General features: G+C 46.6%; 1 protein-coding gene across 2 annotated transcripts in view; it reads right to left on the bottom strand.

Moving 5' to 3' along the window:
- The window catches only part of ABTB1 (ankyrin repeat and BTB domain containing 1), an 870,760-nt gene that overhangs the window by 666,405 nt on the left and 177,273 nt on the right, over positions 1-27,082 (bottom strand). For both annotated transcript variants that reach the window (XM_069643370.1, XM_069643371.1), the window contains exon 5: positions 4,616-4,775. In XM_069643370.1, coding sequence (XP_069499471.1) covers positions 4,616-4,775 — 160 coding nt within the window. The remainder of the gene's footprint in view (positions 1-4,615; positions 4,776-27,082) is intronic.

A 27,082-nucleotide genomic window follows, 5' to 3' on the forward strand; every position in this document is an offset into this window, starting at 1 on the left:
GCACTGGTTGAAGGAATAGGGAACAGGAACACTGGATATCTTGACAGGTTCCACTTAAAATTAAAGGAGATGAGTTGTGCAAGGTTTTCCTCTCTCAAAATGTAATAAGCAATGTGAAGAATCATGTGGATCCTTCACTGAAACCCTGCCTAAAGTCTCCTCCCAGGTGCATGGGGAAGGCAGATGCTTCCTGATCCCAACCCTGGGGGTTGTGTACTGCGCGAGAATCACCTGGGTGGAGTCAGGCACCAGGGTAGTGAGGAGATTCCGTGGGATGAGACGGAGTATTTGTCCTCTGACAGGGAGATTCTTACTACTATGGACCTGATCACGACTTCGGCGGTAACCCTTAAATCCGGCGGTAGCGCTAATACTGCCGGATTTAAGGGTCCGCTGAATCAGGGCTTCGGCGGATTTCGCCCCAGCTCTGAGCTGGGGAAATATCCGCCGAAAATTTGCGCTATTACCGCCGGCGGGAAATCTGCCGGCGCTAAGAGCACGAAAATTCCCCATTGACCCCAATGGGGAATGGGGCATTCCCGAATGGGCTCAATGGGGAATTACTTTACCGCCAAACTCGTGATCCGGCGCTATTAGCGCCGGGGAGTTCGGCGGTAGGGCTATTACCGCCGGCGGTAATACCGCCGGCAGTAATGGCCAAGTCGTGATCAGGCCCTATGTCAGAAGAGGTTAAAGTTGTTGTTTGTCATTTTAATGTATCCCAACATCTTATTAAATCTAGGGTGATAAACCCTAAGGTCGTAACACCAAAGCATATTATACCAAAAGAAAGAATCTTTTTTATTCCCCTCCTCAATGCCAAGGGTACACTACAAGGAATGGCAAAAATGTTGTCTTCTCTAAATCATCCTCTTCTAACAAAGTTAAAACTAACAACCCCTCTGTTAAAATTACTAAGGGAATTAAATCTACCCTTAAAAACCTAACTTTGAGAAAGTAAACTACAAGTCCCAGAATCCTATAGGGACTGAGATGAAGAAGAGGGCTTAAGAAGCACGTAGATGTAGAAGAAAGGCAATGTGGCCTAACACCCTTTGCAAGGGTCAGGCAGTTGACATTAATAACTTACACATGAAGCCAATTGCCCCAGTTATGAGGCATAAAGGCCTGCAGCAGAAGAGGGACAAAAGGAAGGAGCAGGAGCTGGATGGCCGGCAGTAGTAGCAGTAGTAGAAGAGCATGAGGCTAGCGATTCATGAGGACGTGTGATCACAGCAAGGACGCCGGAGAGTGGAGGCAGCAGATTTCAGCTGCAAGCTTTGAGAGGGTCCTGTGTTCTGAACCCTGCATTGCTGTGGCACTGAGAAAGCCGTGCTGAGCGTGGAGGCTTTCCCAGGTGCGCTAGTGGCTGTAATTGCACAGCTGTGACTGTGCTGAAGTCCGAGGCCCGTAACAGAAAGCAACCCAAGGGACCGAGGAATGAAGGAGACTCCCAATTGGCATGGCCGGACGTTTTCTGCAGAAGGATGTGGGTTCCAAGTGTGCCCAAAGCCGTAGTAGAATTAGTCGGGAAGGTGAAGCAGCCTGCAACCGCAGTGTTCCTGGAGCCGGTGAGTGAAGATCAGCGTTCAGGTTCACTCAGAAAATCTTGCTGGTAACTGTTATCATCTCTAAAGTAGCTTGCGTAAGAGTACAAGCGAGTGTAAACTGTACGTCATTGTGAAACGTATTGATAACAATAGAAATGTCGGTCAAGTGGCACAGCGAGTAGAGCGCTCGCTTTGACATCCGTGCAGAGCCTGCGAACGCAGGTTCGAATCCCGGCAGCGCCAAACTCAGCGTTTCATCCTTCCGAGGTCGATAAATGAGCACCACACACCGTGGGTAATAATAAGCAGCGCTCAGATACCTGAGGGTTCGTAGCGCTATATAAATGCCAAATTATTATTATTATTATTATTATTATTAAATGTATCAGGCACACTAATAATTAAAGCCGTAGTGTTTGTGTAAGAAGGAAAGCATCCCATTTTCCATTGTTGAATTGTTACTGTTGAAGGAGTGGTTGCGTGTCCCTAATTAAAGCGGGAACGCATGCTAAAACATTCTGAAAACCCTAACGTTGACTTTCACAATTGTTACAAAGATATGCGGCATCAAAGGCAGGTTGTGTGTCACAAATTGTGATTCCCGACAGGAATTAGAAAGCATCTCTGTGATATTACGTGGGAATACAATTACTTGCAGTCATTTAAGGTTGAAGATCTACGTTATGTTTTTCCTTTGGCGACTGAACCTTGTAGTATTAAGAACAATTGTTCTTTAAACCCAGAAGTTGTTGTGCTAATGAGAAAATCAAGCATTACCCAAGCCAAGGGGTGAACCCTTTCTATAGTGAAGCAAACCTGGTTAAGATATATCCACCTGATCTGCAAAGTTGTTAAAGGTCCAGTGTCTTATGACACAAGTGTGACATTGTTACCCAAAGTTGGAAGTGTGGCAATACACTTCAGGGTAGCTACTGGTACCAAGGTGTGAATAAAGCCGGGGAAGGGAGCTGGGTGCTTGTAAAGAAGATTGAGCAAATCTGTAATGCCAAGACGGCTGAAGTTGAGAGAAAGTCAGTCTTGAGGCAGGGGCAAGTTATACCTGTGGCAGTAAGGCAGACAGAAAAGGCGAAGAGGCTGCCATATACTTCAACATTCAACATAGGAAAAAAGTGTGCCTTGCCTAGCTGTAGAGGTCGAAGTATCTTGTCTTTATATGCCTAATAATCCTGAAATATAAAGTTGAAGCAGAAAACCCTGAATTGTGGTTGTGTATAACGCTGTCAGTGGATGTTACAATGAAGTCGGTTAAGTAGTGGCATACTGTGGAACAAACAAGTCTGTTCCCATAGTAACAGTAGTAGAAGGGTGGCTGTCAAGAGGCTAGCAACAAGACAAGAAGCATCCTGACAATAATACCAAATACAATGCAGCGGTTGTAACCACTTGTAAAGTTGTAGAAGGAGAAGCTGTTAATCTATTCTTTCAACTGTGGCAAAGCAATCTTGGAAGAAGGATATCCAGGATTACCATTGGTGCTATTTTCTTGGCTGGAATTGGAAGGGGATATTTTCAACTGAAAGCTGAAGAACGGTTACCAGTAGATTTTTGTTTGAACTTTTGTTTTACATGGAACTTACAAGAACTGATTCAAGACTTTCCTTTTCCTTTGGGAAATTGACTTTAGACAATCCTGCGGAAGGGATTTACCCAGGACAGGTGAATGCCATCCAAAATATTAGTTATGTGTTGTTCATTCTTTTATGTAGTTTATACTTTCCTTTGAATGTTTTGTTGTTTAGTGTGAGGGCCAGTTTTTTTATGTAAGGAGTTACTCCCTTAGCCTTCATAGAAGGTAGGGAATTCCCTGATAGACTAGCGGTAGCAAAGATTTATTTGAAACCTTTTTCTTTAATAAAATATTTAATTTTGCACAACCAGTTGTCCACCTGGCATTACTGACTTCTCACAGCAATCACAAACTAAATCGTGAAGAATATACCCTCTGTAGGATGGAAGGTCAGCTAAATATTGAAATAATGTATATTTCATTAAGTTGGAGGCTGCACCTAATAAGGTACCTAGCCATCAAATTAGGACTGCACTATTATTTCTTGGACTAAGGTATTGTATGTAAATAAATTGTCTGCTTTACAGTAAACGTATTCATTTATGAATACATTCAAATTATAAAATGGAAGACACCCTGCACACCCCCTATGCTCTAATTGATTTGGCGTCAGAGAGTTACAGCCTGTTTTAAAATAAAGGTCAAGGTCTCATTGACCTTAAATGAGTATGTGGGTGCACAGTATTTAAGTAATAGATTCAAACTGAGGTGAGAAAGCACAGACTGGGGAATTTCCACCTGGAGTGGGGAAATAGATAATTGACTAAGGCCGCAACCCTGGTGTACTGAAGTGACAGGTGCACCAGAGAAACAAAGAAGGGGGTTGCACAAACACCCGAAACTTTCTTCAGTATATGCTGCAAAATAAAGTCCTCCTTTCCAGTCCTCTTCCCGGGACGATATTCCAAAACATATAGAGGAAAGGGAATGGAATGTAAAAGTAAATAAAGAGATCCTTACAATTGTAAATAACAACAGAAATGTGAGCTTTTATGTAAACGTCGAAATCTGTAAAGGGGAAAGGGAGGCTATTAAAATAAATAAAACCATAAAAATTAACAAAAGTGTTGCTAAATGTTATAGAACTAGATCCCAAACTCAGGAATCAAAGAAAAGGCAAAACGAGGGCCGGGAGGATAGCTCAGGGGCAACATGCTCACCTTGGAAGCAAACCGACATGGAGCAACACAGGTTCAATCCCCAGGTCTGCGCTTAGAAACCTCTGTGTATTAAGCACGTTATAAATACCCAATTACTAAATTACAAATTATATTTCCACAGTCGATTCAGGCCAAATTTTAACAGTTTATCATGTGCTTTGCCATGTTTTTATGATCAAAGATATAAGAGTAGACAAAGAAATAGGAAAGACAATTTGTGCTTCCCATTAACACCATAAAAGAATATGTAAATGGCCTGTCACTTGTGCATGAACATAAAAAAGGCCAAACGGTCCAGTCACATACAAGCTGCTTACCAGAGGGTGTTTCAGTGCCACAAGTTTCTTTCCTTTCCACTTGGTGTCAAACATTTCTGCAAAGTAAGCACTGCGTGCACTGAGGATGCAACGATGAGCACAGAAGGTTTCATCATGGACGATGAAGCCAATGTCGCTCTGGTAACCCTGTTCCAGCAATCTGAGTATGCAAAGGAGAAACTACATTTTAATAAAAGAAGACCTGAGAGAATGGAAAATAATTCAACTTTTTGTCCCACAAATTACCCATCCTCCCTGAAATATTATTACTATTTCCACAAGCAGAAGGCATGCACAATCGGCTATGCACATAAGTGTAGATAGGGAATAAGCAGGTAAGTACCAAACCTTCACTGCTACATTACAACAAATTACCTGGGGTAGAAACAAACTTCAATGATTGCTTAAACATTTTATATTGGTTAATTTATGTAAGGTACAAAAAGAACATACACAGGTGTATTCAATCAGATACAAAAACAATGGCACATAGTATAAAACACCCAAGCTAGGTAAACAATGGAAAGGGAGAACAGCTAGCCCTGCAAGTTAGTGGCCTACACCAAAATTATCTTTTTCCAGGCAAAATCCCTAAGCATGCTTTAGTAAGCGTGCTCTCAGAATAGGGTTGCATATTTCAGAGTGTAGCCCACTAAGTGTTCATAATGTATGAAGCAGGGTTGGCTAATCTATAGGGGCACCCAGGTATACCACATTTGGGGGCCTTAGGGTCACTCAGTGACGCAACAGTAGTAATTTGCATTATGGAGAAAGCATCTTTCTTTCTCTCCATAATGCAAATGTAGTTACTGTAGGGGAGGCATGGTATCACAAATACGACACTGATACAATAGGTACAATTTGTAAAACCTTTATTGACATTTCTGGGGTTGGAAAAACCTCTACTTTGCCCTATAACCAGGATGGGAGTAGTCTCGACCATCAAACGATAAACAAAACAGTCCTAGTGGAGTCCGTCAAATCAAAATGGCCTATGCTAACAAAACCCAATGCCTGCCCTATCTCTTGTATAAAAAGTGTATCAAGGATAAATGTATGCAAAGGAAAAATCAGTGTTCAAAAGAATAAATGTAGCTGAACCAGCTCTCCTCCCCACGTTAGATCACACATAATGCGGTCCCTGTAGGCAGGATGGCACACTCTGGCTCGGGTTTCCAACACAATAAACAGTTCCAAAAAGTGTATCAAGGCCCGCCTGGCCTTCCACATTAAAGTCTCTCTTCCAAATAATGTTTCAACAAAAAGTTCACATAGGACCCCTCTGTCCCAATGTGATCAATGATTTTCCAGATGGTGCCTGTCCCCTCCCACACACTCCTTCCCTCACTCTTTCTCACGCTCCTTTTCCTGATCTTGTACCTCCTTGCTCTTGCATCTCCTTCTCTCTCTCCTATCCTTCATGCATCGCTCCCACTCATGTTATTCCTAGGTACTCTCGTTATCCTGTATCTCTGTTCAACCTCATCTCCACTACCCCATCCTGTCTCTCTCGCTCTTTCACTCTCTCTCTCCCCCTCTGTTCCCCCAGTGTTCTTCCACTGCTTCCTTCTCTTCATACGCCCTCCTCTCCTCCTACTACCACTACTCCTTCCCGTCTCCAACCTCCTCCTTTGCAAAAGACTCCTCTCCCTTTCCCTTTCTTTCACTCTCTCAATCGCGCCGTCCAATCTCGGTCTCCATCCTCGACTCTCACTCTCTCCTAGCTCTCAGAACCCTCTTTTGGATTAACCACTTTATCATACACTCCAACAACCACATCTTCAACCGTTCACCGTTGGTACACTCTCACACAGCCAATACCTGCACTCCACATACTTCTTAGCACTCCGCTCCACTTTCCGCCTTCCCCCGATGGGGGATACTTCTGTATCCCTCTAGCTTTTTACACATGGGATTTATGGTTACTTTTATAGGTGCATAGAGACAGGCTGGTGGCATCAGTTACAATTGTACAGTGTTTGTATTATTTTTGGTGTGCACATTCACATATGGCTAGTAAACATGCCTAAAAATGGCTGGACCACAAGATGTTAGCTTGTTCTTTAGCCATATTGTAGTTTGGCCTTCTTCCTGCCTTCTCAGGTCAGGATAATCCTTGTAATGTCATGCACTTGCCCAGCAAAGCTTATGCTTTCGCAGGCTAGTGATTTTTTGTGTGTGTATGTGGCCCAGGATGGGACTGGGACTGTCTAGTCTGCTAATGGAGTGGATGTGAAACCAGAAGTTGTCCCTGAATGGACAGCCACTGGCTGTTTAAATGGTGCAGATCTTTACCATTGGTGGGTTTGGATTTGCTTTCAGCTCGGATTTTGGATAAGAGGAGGACTCCTGCAGCCAGTCTTCATATCTACGCTGAAGCTAAGATCCTTCGAAGAAGAGCAGTCCGTTGATGACCCAAGGACCACTTCTGCTTTAGCCCACCAACCTTCCAGGGACTGGCATCCTCTGCCTGATCTCCAAAGTACCTTCTAGGCCTTTCCGCAAAAGGACCTGTGGAACCAACCAATCTCAATGCTGTAGGGAAGGCATGGTATCAAACAGTGAAGACAGACACAAGTGATCACAGTTCAAGGGTGTTTATTGAACTTCAATGGGTTGGTAGAAATGCCCATCCAAACCTAAATCTAAGGAAGGGAACAAGCTATGACCATCAAATAATAATAATGCAGTCCTAGTAGAGTCTGTCAAAATTAAAGGGCCTATACTAATAAACCTATTGCCAATCCTTACTTCTAAATACAAAATGGTGTAGGATAACAATGTATGCAAAAGATAAAATGTTCAAGAAATTATATGTCAGGATAGTTGAGCAGTTGGTTTCCCTTCCCTGCGTTTTCAGCACGGGAAAAGGCGGCACGGGTGGGCTTTGCACACACTCTGGCTTCTTGCCCACAAGGTAACAGTTCAACACATAGGCATCAGGGTCTTCCACCAAAGTCTCTCTCACAATGACAGTCTCTTATTGCTGAGGGCCTGATGTAACAAACAAAAACACAAAAGTTACTTTCCTTTGTCAGGGTTTTCACATTCACAAATTCAAGACTGGTCTCTCTCCTTCGAGTTCGGACCACAGGTCCCCCTCGTCCAGTCTCCAACCCCTTTTCTACAATGTTCACAATTCAGTTTCCATCATCCGAGCTCAGACCATGGATCCCCCTCCTCCGGCCTCAGATACATTTTCCACAATGTTCACAACTTGGTCTCCCTTATCCGGGTTTGGACCACGGATCACCTTTCTCGGGCTCAGATCCCTTTTCCACAATGTTCACAACTTGGTCTACCTCATACGATATATGATCGGTTATTTAGAACGCGTTTAATACCCAGAGGTTTCTAAGCGCCGACCCGCAGATCAAATCTGTGTTGCTCCATGTAGTCTTGCTTCAAAGGTGAGCACGTTGCCGCTGAGCTATCCTCCCGGTGGATCTCCCTCCTCTGGGCTCAGATCCTCTTAATACCAGAATCGAAGACTTTCTAATGTGCGATGGATTTTGCTTAAACTGTTGCAGGACCAATTCGAGTCACTTTACACAATTATATTTCACATTTCTCATTCTCATCATTTCCTCTCAATCGGGTTTAAACTCTGTGCATACAAGTTCACCACATTTCCCTCAGCCGGCCTGACACGCAATGAAAGCAGGGCTCCCTTGTTTCTCGGCACCCCTTGTTAGGGCTCACACCAATTATATCCTTTGTTGTCAAAGACTTTCAATTGTATGAGGCTTTCACACTCACCTCAGTATGACCACTTTGACTTTTCTTAACGGCCTCTCCCTAGGCCTCTTTCTTGGTACTCGTAGTTTATCAACTTTCCTTTCACCTTCATCTATTTCACAATAGTCTCTTCTTAGGATACCGTACAGAGACCTTATATTGAGTACATTCACGGTCCCGGACCACTCTGTCAACAGTATCGTATCTTTCCTTCTTAAGTTCATTCAACAGCAATTTAGCTTTAATCGCTTCTTTCATCACACATGTTTAAACATGTTTGTTCCAGGGCTCATTTTACAATGTTTCCGCTTGCAACCTTGACTTCAGCACAGACCGGAATGGCATTGGTCTCCCCAAAGCACCGGCTGTGTTGTTCTCTGTCGCTTCTTTGTTCAGTAATGCGGGAGGGCCTTCGATATCTCCAACACATAATGCAGGATTCTTCAGCCTGGTTTCCTGGTCTTACGCTTTCTGCCTTGAAGGTTATTGAAAGAAACTGATTCCTGCCAAAAAGGTCAAGGGCAATGCACCTCTCATGAACCTCTCGTGCCTGGTCGTCTTTCTCATCTCGTTCAGCTGCCGACTTAAAACTACTGTACCTTCGGGTGCTTTGCTTCGCTCAGAGTGTGCTCTCGTGCTCCGCCTTTTATCAGTGTGGGAAAGTGTAATGGAAGCCAGGTGTGAGTGATTGTCGATAATTGCCTGACCTCGCCTGACCATAGTATTGGGACAGGTCAGATACATGGCTCGGGTGCAAGTCTGTTTTCTCCCAGAGCGGGCTGTCCGTGTAAAAGTGTTGGTGCAGGAAAAGGGGGGAGGGAGGTTGAGCTTCTAAATATCCCATGGGGTAGGATGGGGTAAAGGTGTTACAGGGAAGAGAGGGATACCGCGTCTCACTATCTGGTATCTCACTCCCACTCCCCGAAGACTCCTCCATCGGGTTATCCTCAGGCAAACCCCCAGGAACTGGATCTAAAAGCAATGGCCATGTCCTGGCCACCTGGATGACAGATCACCAGGAACTAATGGGTGAGACACCTTCTGGTTTCTCACAATGCCTTCTCGAGGATCCAGCCTGTATTTTAAATGGATAGTTATTTGATGATGCATAGTGAATGAATATACTGGTAATTGTGAATGACATACATTATTCAACGTATTCGTTGTATCTGCTTAGATTCACAAGCTGTGCATATAATAATAATGACAATGATGGGTTTATTTATATAGCGCCTTAATCCAAAGCGCTTTACAGAGCAGATATTTACATACAATATCCCCCAACCAAAATTGGTACTCATTTATCGACCTCGGAAGTATGAAAGGCTGAGATGTCCTTGCCGGGATTCGGACCTGCGACTTGCAGATCACACTAAGAACGCAGCAGAGAGCGCTCAACCCGCTGAGCTATCTTACCAGCGTTATATAGTCCAACATCTAGTTGCAATCGCAGAGTATTGCATTCTTTTTCAGAAGATCGAAAGGGACCTCGACATGGGTGTGACTGTTACACTATCCCTAACGTGACGTGTAGTGTACCCAAAATCCCTCACGCGTCGAGGTCACACCGGTTGTTTTTTTCTGCCGTGCGGGAGCATTATAGTCTGTGTGAGCGAGTACAGAAGAGAGAAGGTGTAAGAAGTCTATGTTCCTTCTACTCCTAGAGGGGATGAAGGGTTTGCGCATTTGAATGTATGCCGATACAATCATCAGAAATACGATTACGGTGAGTAATGTATGTCTTCTGATGCTTGTGGACCTGCTTAGAATTGCATGCTGTGCATGGAATAGCAAGCAGTGCCCAGAGATGGTGGTGGGATGTGTGAAGGAACAGCAGCAAAGTGAAGTCTTAGCACTGCTTGTCCCACCTGAGAATCAGACCTAGAGTGTGCATCTCGGCAGTAGCGTTGTGTAAAGGTGTGTACAGAACTCCAGGTTGCTGCTTTGCAAATGGCATCTAGAGGAACATTTGCAATGAATGCTATGGTAGCCCTTTTGCCCCGAGTCGAGTGAGCTCTAGGCGTGAAGGGTAGGTCTCTCTTGGCAAGAGTGTAACACAGTGTGATGCAGTTTACGATCCACTTGGAAATAGCTGACACAGAGACAGGGTCCCCTTCACTACCAGCTGCAGCGACGAACTGGTTTGTTTTCCTTAGTGGACTTGTCTTCTCCAGATAGTAAATAACCGCTCTCCTCACATCTAGTGTGTGGAGGCACCTTTCTGCCACGTTAGTACGGTTTTGGAAAAAGGTGGGTAGTTCTATGGACTGGTCTACATGGAACTTCAAGATAAAGTTGGGTGCAAAGGGTGGGTGTGTGCCCAAAACCACCTTGTCTTTGTGAATCATGATGAAGGGGTCCTGAACTGAAAGGGCCTGTAGTTCACCAAATCTCCTTATAGAGGTGATCCCCTCTAGGAAGGCGCAATGGTTCAAAGGGAGGTCCCATTACTCTGGTAAGAACAACATTCAGGTCCAATCCGGGGGCTGGGTTGGACATAGGGGGATGAAGTCTATTTAGCCCCTCCATAAAGGCCTTAATCACAGGAATCTTCCACCACGCAACCCTGCTCTGGGACGTGGTGTACGCCGAAAGAGCAGCTAAGTGGACCTATAGGCAACTGAAAACCAGTCCTGAATCTAACAGGCGAGTTAGGTACAGGACAATATCTCAAGGAGAGCAATCAATAGGATTGATGCCCTTGGTATTATACCAGGTAACAAAGCGCTTCCATTTACTGGCGTAGCAATATCTGGTGGTAGGTGTCCATGCCTCTCTGAGTATCTCCATGCCTCTCTGAGGGAGTTGAAGGTGTCCGAACTCTAGGACTTCAGGAGCCAGGCTGCTAAATTGAGTGTTTGGGGGTATAGATGCAGTGTCCCTCCCTGATCTGATCTTGAAACAGAATGTTGTATGGGCATGGCAGCTTCCTGGGAGGGGAGACTGACATTGCCATGAGATGGGAGAACCACAGTTGGCAGGCCCAAATACGGGCCACCAGGATCATTGTGACTAGTTGCTGGTGCATCTTGGGCACTATTCTGTTGAGAAGATGAATCAGGGGATAAGCATAGGCAAATCTCCCGGACCATGTTATCCAGAGACTCTTCCCTTTGTCGTGGTTCTGTGGCTATCTGGAGGCATGGTCTGGGCATTGAGCGTTTTCCAGGGTGGCGAATCAATCGGTCTGTGGGAACCCCCATTCTGCAAAGACATTGAGTAAAATGTCCTCTTGTAGCTGCCACTCGTGCTCTACGGGTAGAGGGGAAGTTTCTGCTGAGTACGTCTGCCAGAAGATTGAGTTCCCCTGGAACATGTTGTGTTTGAGTGCCCACTTCCAGATGTTCTCAGACAGTATGGTTAGCCCGAGAGAGTGAGTGCCCGCATGTTTGTTCCAGCATTACATGGCCGTGGTACTGTCCGTGAGGATTAGAATGTCTTCCCCAGGAGGTGAGCCTGCAAAGGCCTCAGGGCCTTGAATACTGCTAGTAGTTCCAGCAGATTGATGTGATTTGATGCTACGGCTGGAGACCACACAATGCGCGCTGTCTGTTGAAGGAAGTGAGACCCCCACCCCGACAGAGAGGCGTCTGTGGTGAGAGTGGCCTCTACACCAGGGGTGGCGAAGGTTTTCTTCTGCAAAAGGTTTTCCCTTGACCACCACTACAGAGAATGAACGAGGGCTGCCGAGAACACGCTATATCGTCCCACTGGCCGCTGGCCTGACACCCTCGGCTTGAGAGCGCAGACGAGCGTGAGGAACTAGGTAGACGCAGGAAGCCATCATCCCTATCAGTCCCATGGCTGTGCGTACGGTCACCTGGTGACTGTCTACATAGTGAGGGTTCTAGAACAGTATGTTTTGGACCCTCTCGTTGGAGGGGAAGACGAGCCCGTCTTCTGTCCGAATTAGAGCCCCCAGAAACTGTTTGACCTGGTGCATCTTGTGCACTATTTTGTTGAGAAGGAGAATCGAGGGAAAAGCGTAGGCAAATCTCCTGGACGATGTTATCCAGAGACTGTTCCCCTTGGAGCAGTTCTGTGGGTATCTGGAGGCGTAGTCTGTACATTGAGCGTTTTCCAGGGTGGCGAATAAATCGATCTCTGGGCAGCCCCATTCTGCAAAGACATTGAGTAAAATGTCCTCTTGTAGCTGCCACTTGTGCTCTACAGGTAGGGAGAAGTCTCTGCTGAATACGTCTGCCAGAAGATTGCGTTCCCCTGGAACATGTTGTGAGAGCAGGAACATGTTGTGTTTGAGTGCCCACTTCCAGATGTTCTGGGACAGTCTGGATAGCCCTAGAGAGTGAGTGCCCCCTTGTTTGTTCAAGTAGTACATGGCCGTGGTACTGTCCATGAGGACTAGAATGTCTTCCCCTGGAGGTGAGTCTGGAATCCTTCAGGGCCTTGAATACTGCTAGTAGTTCCAACAGGTTGATGTGATTTGACTCTACTCCTGGAGACCACATGCCGTGCACTGTCTGTTGAAGGAGGTGAGCCACCCCTCTTCCCCTGGGCTGCTGAGACAACCACTAGATCGTCCCACTGGCCGATGGCCTGACACCATTGGCCTGAGAGCCACTCTTGCATGGGGCACATGCACAGACAAGTGTGAGGAACTAAGTAGACGCAGGAAGCCATCATCCCAATCAGTCCCATGGCTTTGCGTACGGTCACCTGGTGACTGGATACATAGTGAGGGATCTGGAACAGTATGTTTTGGACCCTCTCATTGGAGGGGAAGACGAGCACGTCTTCTGTCCGAATTAGAGCCCCAGAAACTGTTTAGCATGGCTGGGGGCTAGACTGGATTTCTTTTCGTTGATAGAAAACCTAGGGTGAAGAGGAGATCTACCGTCTTATGGGTATTTGTCTGGCATGTTCCGTACAAATCCCCTGTGATGAGCCAGTCGTCGAGGTATGGATAGACTGGGATAGACTGCCGGCGCAGGTGAGCCGCCATTACCGCCAGTACTTTTGTGAACACCCTTGGGGATGAGGCAATGCCGAAGGGGAGAACTTTGAATTGATAGTGGGTGTCATCTATCATGAACCTAAGGTACTTTCTGTGCACTGGCAACATTGAAATATGAAAGTATGCATCTTCCATGTCCAATGTGGCCATGTAATCCCCTGCTGCAGCAGTGGGATTACCTCCTGAGGTGTTGTCATCCTGAACTTTTGAGGGTTGCCATACTTGTTTGTAGGGCGCAGGTATAAAACAGGGTGTATGGCAAGATCCTTTTTGGGTTCAAGGAAGTACACTGAATAAATACCCTTGTTTACCTGGAGAAGGGGGACGACTTTGATGGCGCCCTTTTCCCGCAGGACCTGAACTTCTTCCAGCAGGACCTGAACTTCTTCCAGCGGGGCACGTAGGTGTTCCGGAGACAGGTGTCTTCTTCTTGGTGGGTGGTAGCGAGGTGGTCGGAGAAACTCGACACAATACCTGTGGACAACGGTCTCTAGTACCCACTGATCTGAAGTGATCCCCTCCCAGGCGTGGATAAATGAAGAGAGGCGACCCTGACCGGGGAAGCATGGGAGGGGACCAGTACCGGCAAGTCAATTGGAGGTGGAGGCCAGGGAGCTTCTGGGAGTAGATTTTCTACCTCTGCCCTTGCCCCTACGAAAGCCTCATTGCTGGTTTTGGAAGTTGCCAGAGGAATCCTGACCGGAGGACCAGTACTGTACTGACCTTGCGGCGAGCAGGTGAAAGATTGGCCACAAAAAGACTGCTAGGCAAAGTTTGTATGCAGTACCCTTTGGGTGCACTACACACAACTCTGAATACAGGTATAGGAAACCCAACCTTTGGTATAAGCGTGTAATACACAGTTTTGGTAGCGTGTTGAGCAGCCAGGCTTATTTCAAGAGGGTTCAATGTGAGATGTAGGAGAGTTACACAGAGATTCACAGTGACAAGTATTCAAATAAACTCTTAAACCCAAGGTTTCTTGAATAAACTATTATTAATTTATTTGTAAATTAGAATAAGCCTTCTTCAGAAGGGAGCAATATAAAAAGTAACACACAAATAACACTTCAATATTATACACTCTTAGTTTCTAAATCAGTAAAGACCCTTTTAGGATGGCCCACAGACACAACCTACACCCTCAGGTGACTTCAATAGCTAGGGTGCTAGGGACATTAATATCTTACTGTTGTCATTTAGAATACTCTTAGAAGTTGGTAAAAGGAAAAGGTTATTAGAACAACAAGAGACCACAAATATTCTTAAGCAGGCAAGTACTTTTGGATCCCACAAGAAGAGTAATTCAGTACCACAGGTTAAGCCAAAGCCAATGGGCAAAAGTCTTATATAAAATGAAGCACTTCTGGTAGGTAAATAAAAAGGTCTTTGCACAATGGTTTAGAAGTCTTTGAAGAAAAGAAGAATCAAATGTAGAGCCCACAATGTTAAGGATTTCAATCAGGCGACACACACCTTGGTCTCAGCCTAGGATGTAGCACTCAATTGATATGCCTTTCTCTTTATTTTATGCAGATTCAATTTGAGATGGTACACCACTCATATCACACCCCCTTTTTAAAATAACCGGGGTCAAAATGGACCATGAACCAGACTGGTTTGTGAAATGCATTATTTATTTCTTTTAAAATTCAAAAGAAATCATGCAATTTTTAATTTGAGGCAGCAATCACCGATGGGGTGATAATCGCAATGAAAATGGAACCAAGACACTTGGTTACCCTTCTCCTGGAACATATAGACAGAACAAATGAATAGGAGCACTTTTTGATTTAGGAAAGATAGCACCCAAGTTAAGGTTTCCCCCTGCAATGTTCCCTCAACCCACAGATAAACGAATTCTGAGTGGATAGAAAGAAGCAAATCTGGGGACATTATTATCTCACTGTTGGCATTTAGAATACTCTTAGAAGTTGGTAAAAGTAAAAGGTTATTAGAACAACAACCTTCCCTCACAGAATAAGAGGTCAATACGGATTCTAAACGCCTTGCAAAGGCCTAAAATAACACTCAGATTTACAAATAATTAATTAATGTGTGGTTAAATTATACTATACATATGTTTGATCACAATAGCATGTATGTTAGATCACTAGCAATCACAAGGCAATAGATCAGCAAAAGGCATAAAATTCGAAAATGAGTGGAAAGTTTAGAGCATGCGCATCCAAATGACACGTTGGAAAACTTGCAATTTTCTCAATTCCCGCTTTAAATTACCCAAATGGTTTTTAACAAAAATGGGTGAAATACTGATTTGGAGTGCGTGAAATAGGAAAGGAAATCAGTTGCGACAAGAACAGTTTTACTTTAAACTAGAGTATTCAGACTAGAACACCAAAGATGGAGACAGTAAGAATCAAGGTTGATTCGCAAGTTCAACCCAGTCACCCCAGCGCCCAACCCTGGCAGAAACCAGTCTGATCACTCGAAATATGACTAAGGGTTTAGGATTACACACGAATAAATTGAAAGAGATGGCACTAGCACTTATAATTAAGGACAGGATGCAAGGATAATACTAACAGTTTCAACAAGTTATCGGGGTAAGATAGGATTGCTTAGAGAGTGTAATGAGGACAAAGGCAAGACAAGATAGGCAATGTATCTCTAAGGGGTAGGGATTATACTCACAGTTCACTTTCTATTTTTTGGGATTTTTGAACAGTCAACAGGTTCTGGTCACCACACGGCTGGCGTGCCTCGCAAAAGACAGCTGGGCAAGGTCTGGTCACTGGGTAGAGGACAGCTGGGCAATTCGGGTCACTGGATGGTAATGTAGATTACCCCTGCTAGCTGCGCAGGGAGTATTAATTCTATTAAAGACTAGGAGGCGAGCATTATGCGTCATCTTCCCTTTATTCTACTCTTCACAGCAGTTCAACAAACACAATAAAAACTCTTGAAAAGTGAAAAAGGTGACCAACAACAGAACTTTTCTTCTAAAACTACAAAGTCCATGAACTCCTGTAGTCCAGGCTCCTTCCGACAGCCACAACCCACTTCCTGTACATGGGCTCCTCCTCTGCTTTTACTTGCTCTGAATGTCCATATAACTCATAACTGTTCCTCGCTAACGGCGCGAAGCCTCCATCAACTTGACAACTCAACCGCCGATCTCGGCCTTCTAGACTCCCTCGTCTTCAGTTACTCTTCTGGTCTTCCCCTAATAATCAAAACAAATAGAAGTCTTTAGGGTGGTGACTACGTGCTGTATTTACTAACATAAGAACAATACAAATGTAAATCGACAGCACAATACTCGAGTGGGAATTTAATGCTCGCCTCCTAGTCTTTAATAGAATTAATACTCCCTGCCCAGCTAGCAGGGGTAATCTACATTCTATGACAAGACTGGAGGCGAGCATTATGCTTGTTCAAAGCTCTCCCAACACCGTAACTGCTACATTCTCTGTTGGTTTAAAATAAAACTCTTTGAACGTGCGTTCACACGACCAGTCGGCTGCCAACATTATTTCTCTTAAGGATACACCAGCCCTTAAGGCTCTCGAGGCCATTGCTCCTCTCACAGAATGCGCTCCATACATGCTCACATTCACTCCCGCGGCCTGCATAATCTCTTTGACCCATCTCGCGATAGTTGCAGCAGTTACTGCGTGAAAAGGCTTCCTACGAGCTATCAGCAGCTGCGTGGTACCTACTGCTCTGTATTCCGCCGTCCTGCTCTCGTATTCCTTAATGCAACGTGCAACGCACCATTTCCCATTACTTGGAAAATAGGGATAATGTACCGACGTGGTCCCTGTCTTAGTTCTCTTCCCTATCGAGAAAGTCACTCCCTCTGGCCCGAACGACCTCCTGGACACCTCCAACGCTCTCACGTCCGACACCCGTTTACAGGATACCAAGCACAATAGCATAGCCAGTTTGCCCGATAACTGCTTGAGTGAGAGGTACCTATCTGATGGCCAATCTGCTAGTAATCGTAAGACTATCGCTACGTCCCACGTCGAGCTATATCTGGGCTCCGGTGGCACTTTAAACTTCGCTCCTCTAATGAGCCTTACTACTGCGGGGTGTTCTCCTGCCGGCCCTCCTTCAATTGGCAAATGGCCTGCTGAGATGGCCGATCTGTATACTCCTATAGTACGGAAAGCTCTTCCGTCTTGTAACAAATGCGCTAAGAAGTTCAAAATTTCCACTACAGGCGCTGAAATGGGATGAACACCTCTGTTCTTACACCAGCTGGACCACCTAGTCCAAGCTGCGTCATAGCTCCTCCTAGTGGATGGCGCCCAGGATTCAGCGATAAGCTCTGCAGCTTGCTTCGAAATTCCTGGCAGCGCCCAGCGTCTCCTGATATCCTGCACGCGACTAACGGGAGAGTCCCTCTCACTCTCAGAGGATGAGATGACCCAACTGGGTCCGTGAGTAGTCGTTCTCCGTCTGGTAGCACCCTGGGTACGTCCGTCACTAACTCCATGAGCGTCGGGAACCATACCTGGGACTTCCACCCGGGCACAACTATCACTAGCTCCGCCTTCTCCCTCCGACATTTCGCTAGAACTCTGTCCAGCATAACAAAAGGAGGGAAAGCGTAGTGTGTGCCCCCTGACCACTCCTGCAGGAAAGCATCTGTTCCTTGTGCCTCTGGGTCTAATCTCCAGCTGAAGTAATTCCTTGTCTGGGTGTTGAGCCGGGAGGCAAATAGGTCTATGTGCACCGGGCCCCATCTCGCGTTCAATTCTCGAAAGACTATCGGATCTAGTCTCCAGTCGCTGGAGTCTGTCAGATACCGCGAGTTCCAGTCCGCCACTGCATTCAGGGCGCCTGGTAGATATTCTGCCGTCACTGACGTCTTCGATTCTAGGCAGAAATGCCACAAATCCTTTGCTAGCTCTGCTAACATCTTGGACCTTGTCCCCCCTAGGTGGTTGATATACCGTACGGCCGATATGTTGTCCATCTTCAATAGGACACAAGATTTCACTCTGTCTCTCGTGAATGCCTTGATCGCAAACGACCCCGCCAGGAGCTCCAGGCAGTTTATATGGAGGCGTAGCTCCTCTTCGCTCCACTTGCCTCCGGTCTGTAAAGACCCGCATCTGGCTCCCCAGCACTTCCGGCTGGCATCCGATTCTATGATCAGATCTGGTCTGTCTCCGAATATGGCACGCCCATTCCAGGCGTCCATATTCCTCAACCACCATTCTAGTTCCATAATGGATTCCGAGTCTAGGGGTACCAACTGATGATACTTCAACCCTTGCTGAAGGTGTCTGATCTTCAACCGCTGCAGCGCCCTGTAATGCAACGGGCCCGGAAATATGGCCTGGATAGATGCAGCTAGCAGCCCCACTATCCGCGCCAAAGTTCTGAGCGATACTTGCTGCTTTTCCAAGCATGCTCTGATCTCTCTCTTGATATCTTTCATCTTCCGAGGAGGAAGTTCTAGAGTCGCTTTCCTGGTATCTATCACGAACCCTAGGAAATCTAACCTCTGTGCTGGCGTGGTGTCGGACTTCTCTGTATTCACCAGAAATCCTAGTGACCCTAGAAGGTCCTGCACCCACTGTGTCTGGTAAACCAGCACCGCCCGATCCTCTGCTAAGAGTAAAAGGTCGTCCAGATAAATGATCATCCTCACTCCCTTCTCTCTGATTGCCGCCGCTACCGGCTTCATCAGCTTCGTGAAAGCCCAAGGCGCTGATGCAAGACCGAATGGCATCGTCTTGAATTGCCAGAACTGCCCCTGCCAGTGAAAAGCTAGGAATGGCCTGTACTCCTCGAGAACTGGGATTGTCAGGTATGCGTCCTTCAAGTCGAGACGCGTCAACCAGTCTCCCTCTCTCAGGGAGTCTCTTAACTGATGGATACCCTCCATCTTGAAATGTCGGTATACAATCCATCCGTTGAGTTCTTTGAGGTTTATAACCGGCCGCACTTTCTCCTTCCTGCGTACTAGGAACATGTTGCTCACAAACCTTGGCGCTGCCTCGCATTTCTCTATCGCTTGCTTGCGCACTAGTTGCGCTAACTCGCTGTCTAAGCATGCTTGCTCTGCTAGCGCTAGCTTCTGCCTCCGCAGCCTGCTGGCCTGTACTGGGTCTTCTACAAAATCTAGGAGCAAACCTCTGACGGTCTGCAATACCCAGGAATCGCTTGAAAGCGCGCGCCAATTTTCCAAAAACCTTCGCGTCCTCCCCCCTACGGGGGGGGTACGCCTTCGCTCTCACCTGGTGTAAAACCTTGGCCTCGCCCTGATCCTCTAGATCTGTGTCCTCTCGGGAACCTCCCTCTGGATGGGAAAAAGGTGTCCTGGCCCTTGTTCTCCCAGTACTGGGCTCTGGATGTATGGGATCTTCTTCCCCCTTGGCTGCGACCGGCTGCTCGACCCCTGAAACGGCCGGTCCCACCAAAAACTCTACTCGGGAAGATCCTGCGGATCGATGCCTGGGCCTTCTCCAAGGACGCATACCTTCCGACAAAGCGTCCCATCTCCTTCCCAAATGTCTCACCAAACAAGAGACCTTGAGCTCCTTCTCCCGCTTCATAAGAAGCTAAATCACTAAGCTTAGGGTCAATCTTCAGAAGGAGACCTCTTCGACGCTCTGATGCAATGGCGCTGTTAGCGTTCCCAAGAAGGCAGACTGCCCTCTGGGCCCAACCGGCGAGGGCCTCAGGGTCCACTTCTTCCCCGGTATCCTTTGCCCTCTCTGCGAGATCCATAATCTTCGCCAGCGGGCCGGCTAGGTCCAAAAAATTTTCCTGGCAGCTTCTCCAGGATCTATCGATGCCCTTGCGTGGGTCCTTGACTGATTTCGACACAAAGGTTAACATCTTAGGGTCGAGTTCGGGGGCCTCAGCTACCTTTCCCGGAAGGTCTGGGCGTGGACACTCAGCCCGAAGGCGCTGTCTTACTTCCTTGTCTAGCGCTTTGCGCAACCTTGCTGCCATATATTGTGTCACCCGGGGACATGGCTGCCATTCCGAGGACCTTGGATTGCGGATACTGTCTGGGTCGAACATATCGTCCTGGGGGTCCAGGAGATGTTTCTCTTTTCGCGCCTTCTTTCCCCCACTTGGGATGGCCCAGTCGTCTTCCGCGACCTCCTCGCCTCCCTGCGAGGTCTGATCCTCTACCAGCTCTTCTTCCGAGCTAGGGTCTTCTCCAGCTTTTTCATCCCCTGGAGATGGGGTCAAGAGGTGCGGCACTGATTGACGCTGCAAATAAGCTTCCTTCAACTTTGCGAACGCGTCAACCACCTCTGGGGCCTTGTCTTCTGCCCCTTCCAAAGAGCCCCGGGGGTCGACAGAGAATTTTCTCTTAAGGGCTGTCTTACTCCCCTTACTCCCCTCTTCCGAGGGTTCTGCGGGCGTGCTTTTCCAGGTCTTGGTGCTTGTACTGGGTTGGGATAGCCACGCTTCCAATGACTCCAGTCTCATCTGTAGGGGTCTGACCCCTTCCGCCACTGCATCCACTAGGGAGGTACCGAGCACTTTCTTGAAGCTGGCAGCGAGGTCCTCATTCTGTTCCTCCTCGCTCCACTCGAATTCCGACATTATGCTGTAGTGCTCTGTGCCTAAAATACCTGCCACAGGTGTCTTAGCACGCCCCTGCTCCCTCAGATGCACTGCTATCTGATAATACACTTTATGTTCGTGGCTGCACCGACCCTACTTGCCTTCTGGCCAGCTGCGAGACGCCTCGCTTCCTGCGCTGCCTTCCTCTGTAGAGGGCTTCTCACGGCCCCTTTCCTCCAGCTGATCTCTCTCAGCTGACGTTCTGCAGCGTCGCGATCGAGGGATTGCGTGATAAATTACAGCTGAAGCTGTAGTCTCTTACTCTCTGAGCTTTTTCGTTCCTTAATGTCGCCGAATGAAGTTGGGCTTCTGCGCCCGGCCGAACTCGCTATAGGCTCCTCCCACCCGCGGGTGGGGGCTCGCTCGCGGGAGCGCTATTCGCTCGTCCTCCGAACGTAGGACCGCCCACTCGCGGGTGGGGGCTCCCTGAGATCGGCGCTTCCCGCGCCTGCGTATGCCGGCTCCACCCCTCCAAAGGAGGGGGCCGTAGCGCGAGCCGCGATGAGCTCTGCGCTGCTCGCGAGGCCGGCGGCACCCCCAACGAGCCGGTAATGCGACTCGGGGTCGCCGCCTCGCGAGCCTCTTTCACCGCGTCCCCGCGGGAACGCTACTCACCTGTGGGCTCCAGCGACGAGGTCGCCGCCCAACGTAAAACACCTACTGAGCCTGCCGCGTCGCGACGCTCGCTCGCACTCCGAACCCTGCCTGTAAAGGCCGAAACAACCTCTGCTCGCTTATAAGAGCACAGCCCTGCAATGGCAAAGCTCCTCGCTATCCCAATAATCACTCTCTCCAGTCAATCTCCATAAACACACGTGGAGGAAAAAATGAGGCACTTATCTGCTTGAAGAGCAGTAAAAGAAGAGGAGGAGCCCATGTACAGGAAGTGGGTTGTGGCTGTCGGAAGGAGCCTGGACTACAGGAGTTCATGGACTTTGTAGTTTTAGAAGAAAAGTTCTGTTGTTGGTCACCTTTGTCACTTTTCAAGAGTTTTTATTGTGTTTGTTGAACTGCTGTGAAGAGTAGAATAAAGGGAAGATGAAGCATAATGCTCGCCTCCAGTCTTGTCATAGAATTCTCCTGGCAAAGGACAGCTGAATGGCCGGATTGCAGTAAGCATGCAGGTAGTGGGTAGCAAGCCAGCCTGATTTCAGGATGCACAAGGTACCACAGCTTTCCCCTTTTTAATGGGAGATTAGTGGGTTGATTCTGGATCAATGGCCTTGCTGGGAATAGGATCAGCAATGCTTAGGTCTTCTAGTTGGAATCAGCAAGATGGCTGGAGCAGATCAGGAACACAGTGCAGGAACTTCAGGAAGAGTGTCTGTCTAGAGTCTTGTCAGGGACTCATATATAATGCATAGTGACATCATCAAAGTATATGGCTGGGCAGGCTTAGCTAAACACACCTCTAAACCACTGGATTGGTCAGGGGTGATAGTCGCTGCCTCGCTCTCAGCTGGTTGAATTTCAAGAGAATGATGTCAAATTTATGATGTGAGTTTTACAATGTCCAAAAACCTCCCACAGTTACTTTAGCTAAAATCCGATTTTGCCACAAATAGTAATTTATACAGTTGAAGTCTCTTAGCAACTTACATAAACAGGTTACATATTTTATGCAGACCGTTCCACTCCAACTCTGAAATCTGTGAGACATTGTTTCACCCTTCTAATACTTTTTGTCATTTTAGTTATGAAAGATTCGGCCTAAAATTCTGTAACTTTATACACATCTGTGGATTATGATAAGGGAGGTAAGTATTAAAATTCGCAATGGCATCATGGATACTTTGCTTATAGTCCCCAATTCTTTGCCATTTCTGTTCCCAAGGTGTCAGTGAATTCTACAATGTCTCAAATTATAAACCACAGACAGAATCACATTTAAACTGTGAATTCTTTTTGCATTTTTACAATGTCCTGCTGCAGAGATAGAAGTTTTTACATTTCTATTAATAAATAGTCTTTGGAAGCAAATGGCAGTCCTTTGTCTGTCACTGGACCATTTTCTTTTTTTTTTCCAGCTGCCACCAACTGTCATTTCATCCAGATTAAAGTGGGGGTTTTCCCAGCTTGATTGAAGATTTATTGCCCCTTTTGCACTTCGCACTTCCGCGTCCTGGAAATTCCATTGTAGAGGGCTCAGCCAAGACCAGATTCTGTCCAACCTAGTCATTATCACTGGGGTGTTAATATCTACTGAGAGGACCCCCTTTTGTTTCTGTCAACCTCTCAGCAGAAACCTAGTCTTGGGCTGATTCCTCCCCCCATGCAGCCACTGAAGTTTAATTTAAATGTATTTATTTTTGTTCTGAATTGGAAGAAAACCTGCTGAATAGGACCATTTCATACATTGTATTTTCACAGTACAATCCGCTTTCACATTGCTAGGCAAGAAGAAGTTTTTGTTCAACATAGTATTCTCCAACAAGCATTTTTCTTCTTTAGTTTGCCAAGCCCATTTTTACACATGTGGTGCAAGCTGCTAGCATTTTGCTTTCAAGTTTGGTTTTTAACTTTCCATCTGGACACCCACACTGTTTTGCAACTACAGTTATTTTCTTCTAGGCTGGAGTCTCTCCCGTGCGGCGGAAAACTGAGTTTCTTCGTTCATTTTTTTCAGATTTGGTTTGACAGGACCTGTCAATTCAGGGGTCATGCTTGGCTTTGCTGAAGCACAATGGGGATATGAATGGACATGGCAGGGCCTTGTTAATAACAGTAGTTTGAGGACGAACAGACAAAAATAGCGTCAGAGCAGCATCTTTTTAAGGTAAAATACCCCCTTTCAATGGGGACTTTGGGCTGGCAGCAAAGCGGCGCTGCTTTTTCACTCTATTTCTTTTTTATATGGAAAAACACACTGGCAAGCTCCCTCAGTGTGCCTCCTTGTTCCATCCTGCCCAATATGTGCTTGGCAAGATGGTACAGCCCTATTTTTGTAGCTGCAAAATGCAGTTTTGAGGCCACGGTGCTCACAGGAGCTTTGCAGACATTTTGTTGTTTCTGCTGAAATGTAGTTTGGTGATGTGGGGAAGTACTGCTGAGTGGGTAAATATATCCATATATCCCACAAATCTCCCTCCTCCCCCTGACTCTTCTGAGATTCCTTGTCGAGGGAGAGTAGGGGAAAGTGGGATTCCTCAGATTGGGTACACAGGGTGTATCAGGTATGAGACCTTCCACATCAGGGAGGGGTTTGCCGCGATCCTCTCGTTGTCTCTCATTGGAGCATGGAACGACACCCACAGCTTTCTCTTGGATCTTTCTTTATGGCGTTGAGCGACACCCCCAGATTTTCTTTGATTTCACCCTTCCAGGTCACTCGGGAGGTCCTCCTTGGTCTTTTAGTAGGCGCAGCCAGTACGTATCTATTAAATAAATAAGAACTGGTTACTTCATTTTCCCACTAACTGCCTTCCAACAGGGTTGACAGCAGTGGGACACGCATGCCTTCAATAATGTCAATTGATAGAGAAGAAAAATACTCCCTGTTACATAATTCTACTAAGGAATCCATCGTTCCCTTCTGATTCTTCTTTTACTTATTCTCATGCTTCTGATGTCTCCTCTATTTGATTCTCTCTTAACCCCTCAATTTGTTGCAAAGTGTGCCTGGGATGATAACTCTTTAGCTGATTAATGTGGACCCATTTCTCTTCTATCAGTTCTCCTTTGGGGATGCGGATTCTGTAGGCGATAGGTGAAATTTTATCTACAATTTCAAAAGGACCCCGCCAGCTTGGCAAAAATGTTCGCGCTTTGGTCTGGTTCCTTTCGAAATTGTACAAGTAGACCCTGTCTCCTACTTGGTATTCCTTTTTGGTTGTTTTTAGATCATATTGAGTCTTCATACCCTCTGCAGATCTTTCCAGGTTCCGCTTAGCGTAGGCAAAAGCATGTTGAAGGTGTTTTCTTAGATTCTCAACATACTCATGAGTAGTGGAGGCGTTTACCAGTGTCTGCTCTTGTATTCTATAGAGCAGATGCTGAGGTAGCACCATCCTTTTTCCAGTCATCAGCTCAAATGGCGACATCTTAGTTGCAAAAGAAGGTGGAGATCTGATGGGCATCAAGGCAAGCGGTAATCGGATGTCCCAACTTGGCCCAGAGTCTACCACAAACTTTTTTAGAATGCTCACAATGGTTTTATTGTACCTCTCAACTCCACCAGTAGGCAATGTGAAGTTTCCTTTTTAACCCAAGTATCTCCTACATTTTCGTCATCGCTTAGCTGGTGAAGTTACTACCCCTGTCTGACTCAATCCTTTGGGGTAGGCCAAAACGCGAGAAGATGTGTTTGATCATCAGGGCAGCTGCTGTTTCTGCCTTGCAAATTGGGGCCGGGAGACATTCCACCCACTTGGTAAACAAGCATGTTACAGTTAACATGTCCTTGTTCCCCCTAAAGGAGCGAATCACAGGCCCGAGGAAATCTACTTGTAAATCTGACCAAGGCAGTGTCATCCCCCTCTTCTGGAGGGGAGCTCGGTGTGCGAGTGATGTTGGCTGAAATTGTGCACACACAAGACACCCCTTCAAGTATTGTTCGAAGTCCTGCCCCATTTGTGGCCAGTATGCAACCTCTCGCAATATTTCTAAAGTAGTGAGAAAACCCAGATGACCGGCTGTGGCCGCATCATGGGCGTGACTTAGCACCAGGCTTCAGAATGAGGTAGGGAACACCCACTGGTCACAGCCAGATATGGATCTCCTTACCAACAAACCGTCTTGGATTCAGAACATTTTTGGACATTTCATCAACACCCTGAGGTCCTCTTTCCCAATCTAATCGGTATCCGTCAGGGGAAAGTTCTTAGGGTCCTCAATGTGTTGATAAAATTTACCAATAATCAGATCCTCTTTCTGTGCCGTGATTAAATCAGCATCTGGGGTCTCCTTACTCCACTGGGCAGTTGAGAGTTCATTGTGAGCATTTGTCTGGGACCTAGTGATAGCAGTGACCTGGATTTCCCCCAACAGGGACTCGATTTCAAGGAGATCCTCTTGGATGGCTCCGGTTTTGGCCAACTGATCAGGTAGGTCGTTTCCAGTTTTGTCTGGCCCCTCTATTCTGTAATGACCCTTGATCTTCTTCCAATAGATGGTCATCCCACTAGAGATGACCAGATCGTCCATATTTTGGATTAGCTTGCCATGTTTCAGAGGTTTGTTATTAGCACACAGCATGCCTCTGGTTTTCCAATTAACCAGGTGATCCACGAACCCGTTCCGGGCATAATCTGAATCGGTGATTATGACCAGTTCGTGGAGATGGTGTTCGACGGCAGTAAGGATGGCCTGATGAACTGCCATCAACGCTGCCACCTGACTACTGCGGGGCCGCTTCTGTACCCAGCAGAGGGTTGCGGGGCATCATTCACCCAGGCATTACCCACGCCGGGTTCCTTTTCCCCGTTGTTGTCAACATGATAGGAGCACCCGTACACATAAACTGTGGGCATTCCCTCGTACTTGTCTTCTTTATAGACTTTGTGCAGAGAATTCAGGTATGCCTCCATGTTGTCCTGGGTTTTAAGACTTTCGTCCTCGAGACAGTTATCTCTGGCACAATCAGGCAGGTCAGCCAGAGCTTGCGCTAGGGGAATCTTCTTGTTTTGGCCATATATGACCTCCACAGGAAAGCCTTGCATTGACAGAATCCAGGAAGTATTTCTGGAATTACTCACATTTCCGGTCCGGATTCTGTCACTTTGGAGGTATTGCAAAGGCTGGTGTGGAGTCTCCACTATGATGTGTTCCACTGGATGAATGGGCAGTAGTTTTTCAATGCCCACACCGTTTCTAGGAGTGCCTTCTCACAATCGTTGAATTTTTCCTGCATAGAAGATAAAGTCTTGCTTGCATAGGAGAGGACATTATTGACCTTGTCATGGTTTTGATATAATTCTGCAGTCAAGCATGTATTCGAGAACCTTGTCTCCAAGAGGAACTCCTTGTTTCTGACAGGGTAAGCCAGACAAGGTTCTTGTGAGAGGCTTCTTTTGAGTTGCTTTACTGCCTCAGCTTGTTCTAGACCCCACTCCTACTTGATCCCCCCTTCAACAGATGGATCAGGGATCTTGTGATCTCTGTGTAATCCTCAATGAATGTCCTACTGTAATTAGTCAGTCCAATGAGGCTTCTTAGCTCACGCAGAGTTGTGGGGTCTTTCAGTTTTAGGA

The sequence above is a fragment of the Ambystoma mexicanum genome, chromosome 2p, assembly GCF_040938575.1.
Source record: "Ambystoma mexicanum isolate Mex_15411 chromosome 2p, UKY_AmexF1_1, whole genome shotgun sequence".
Lineage (NCBI taxonomy): Eukaryota > Metazoa > Chordata > Amphibia > Caudata > Ambystomatidae > Ambystoma > Ambystoma mexicanum.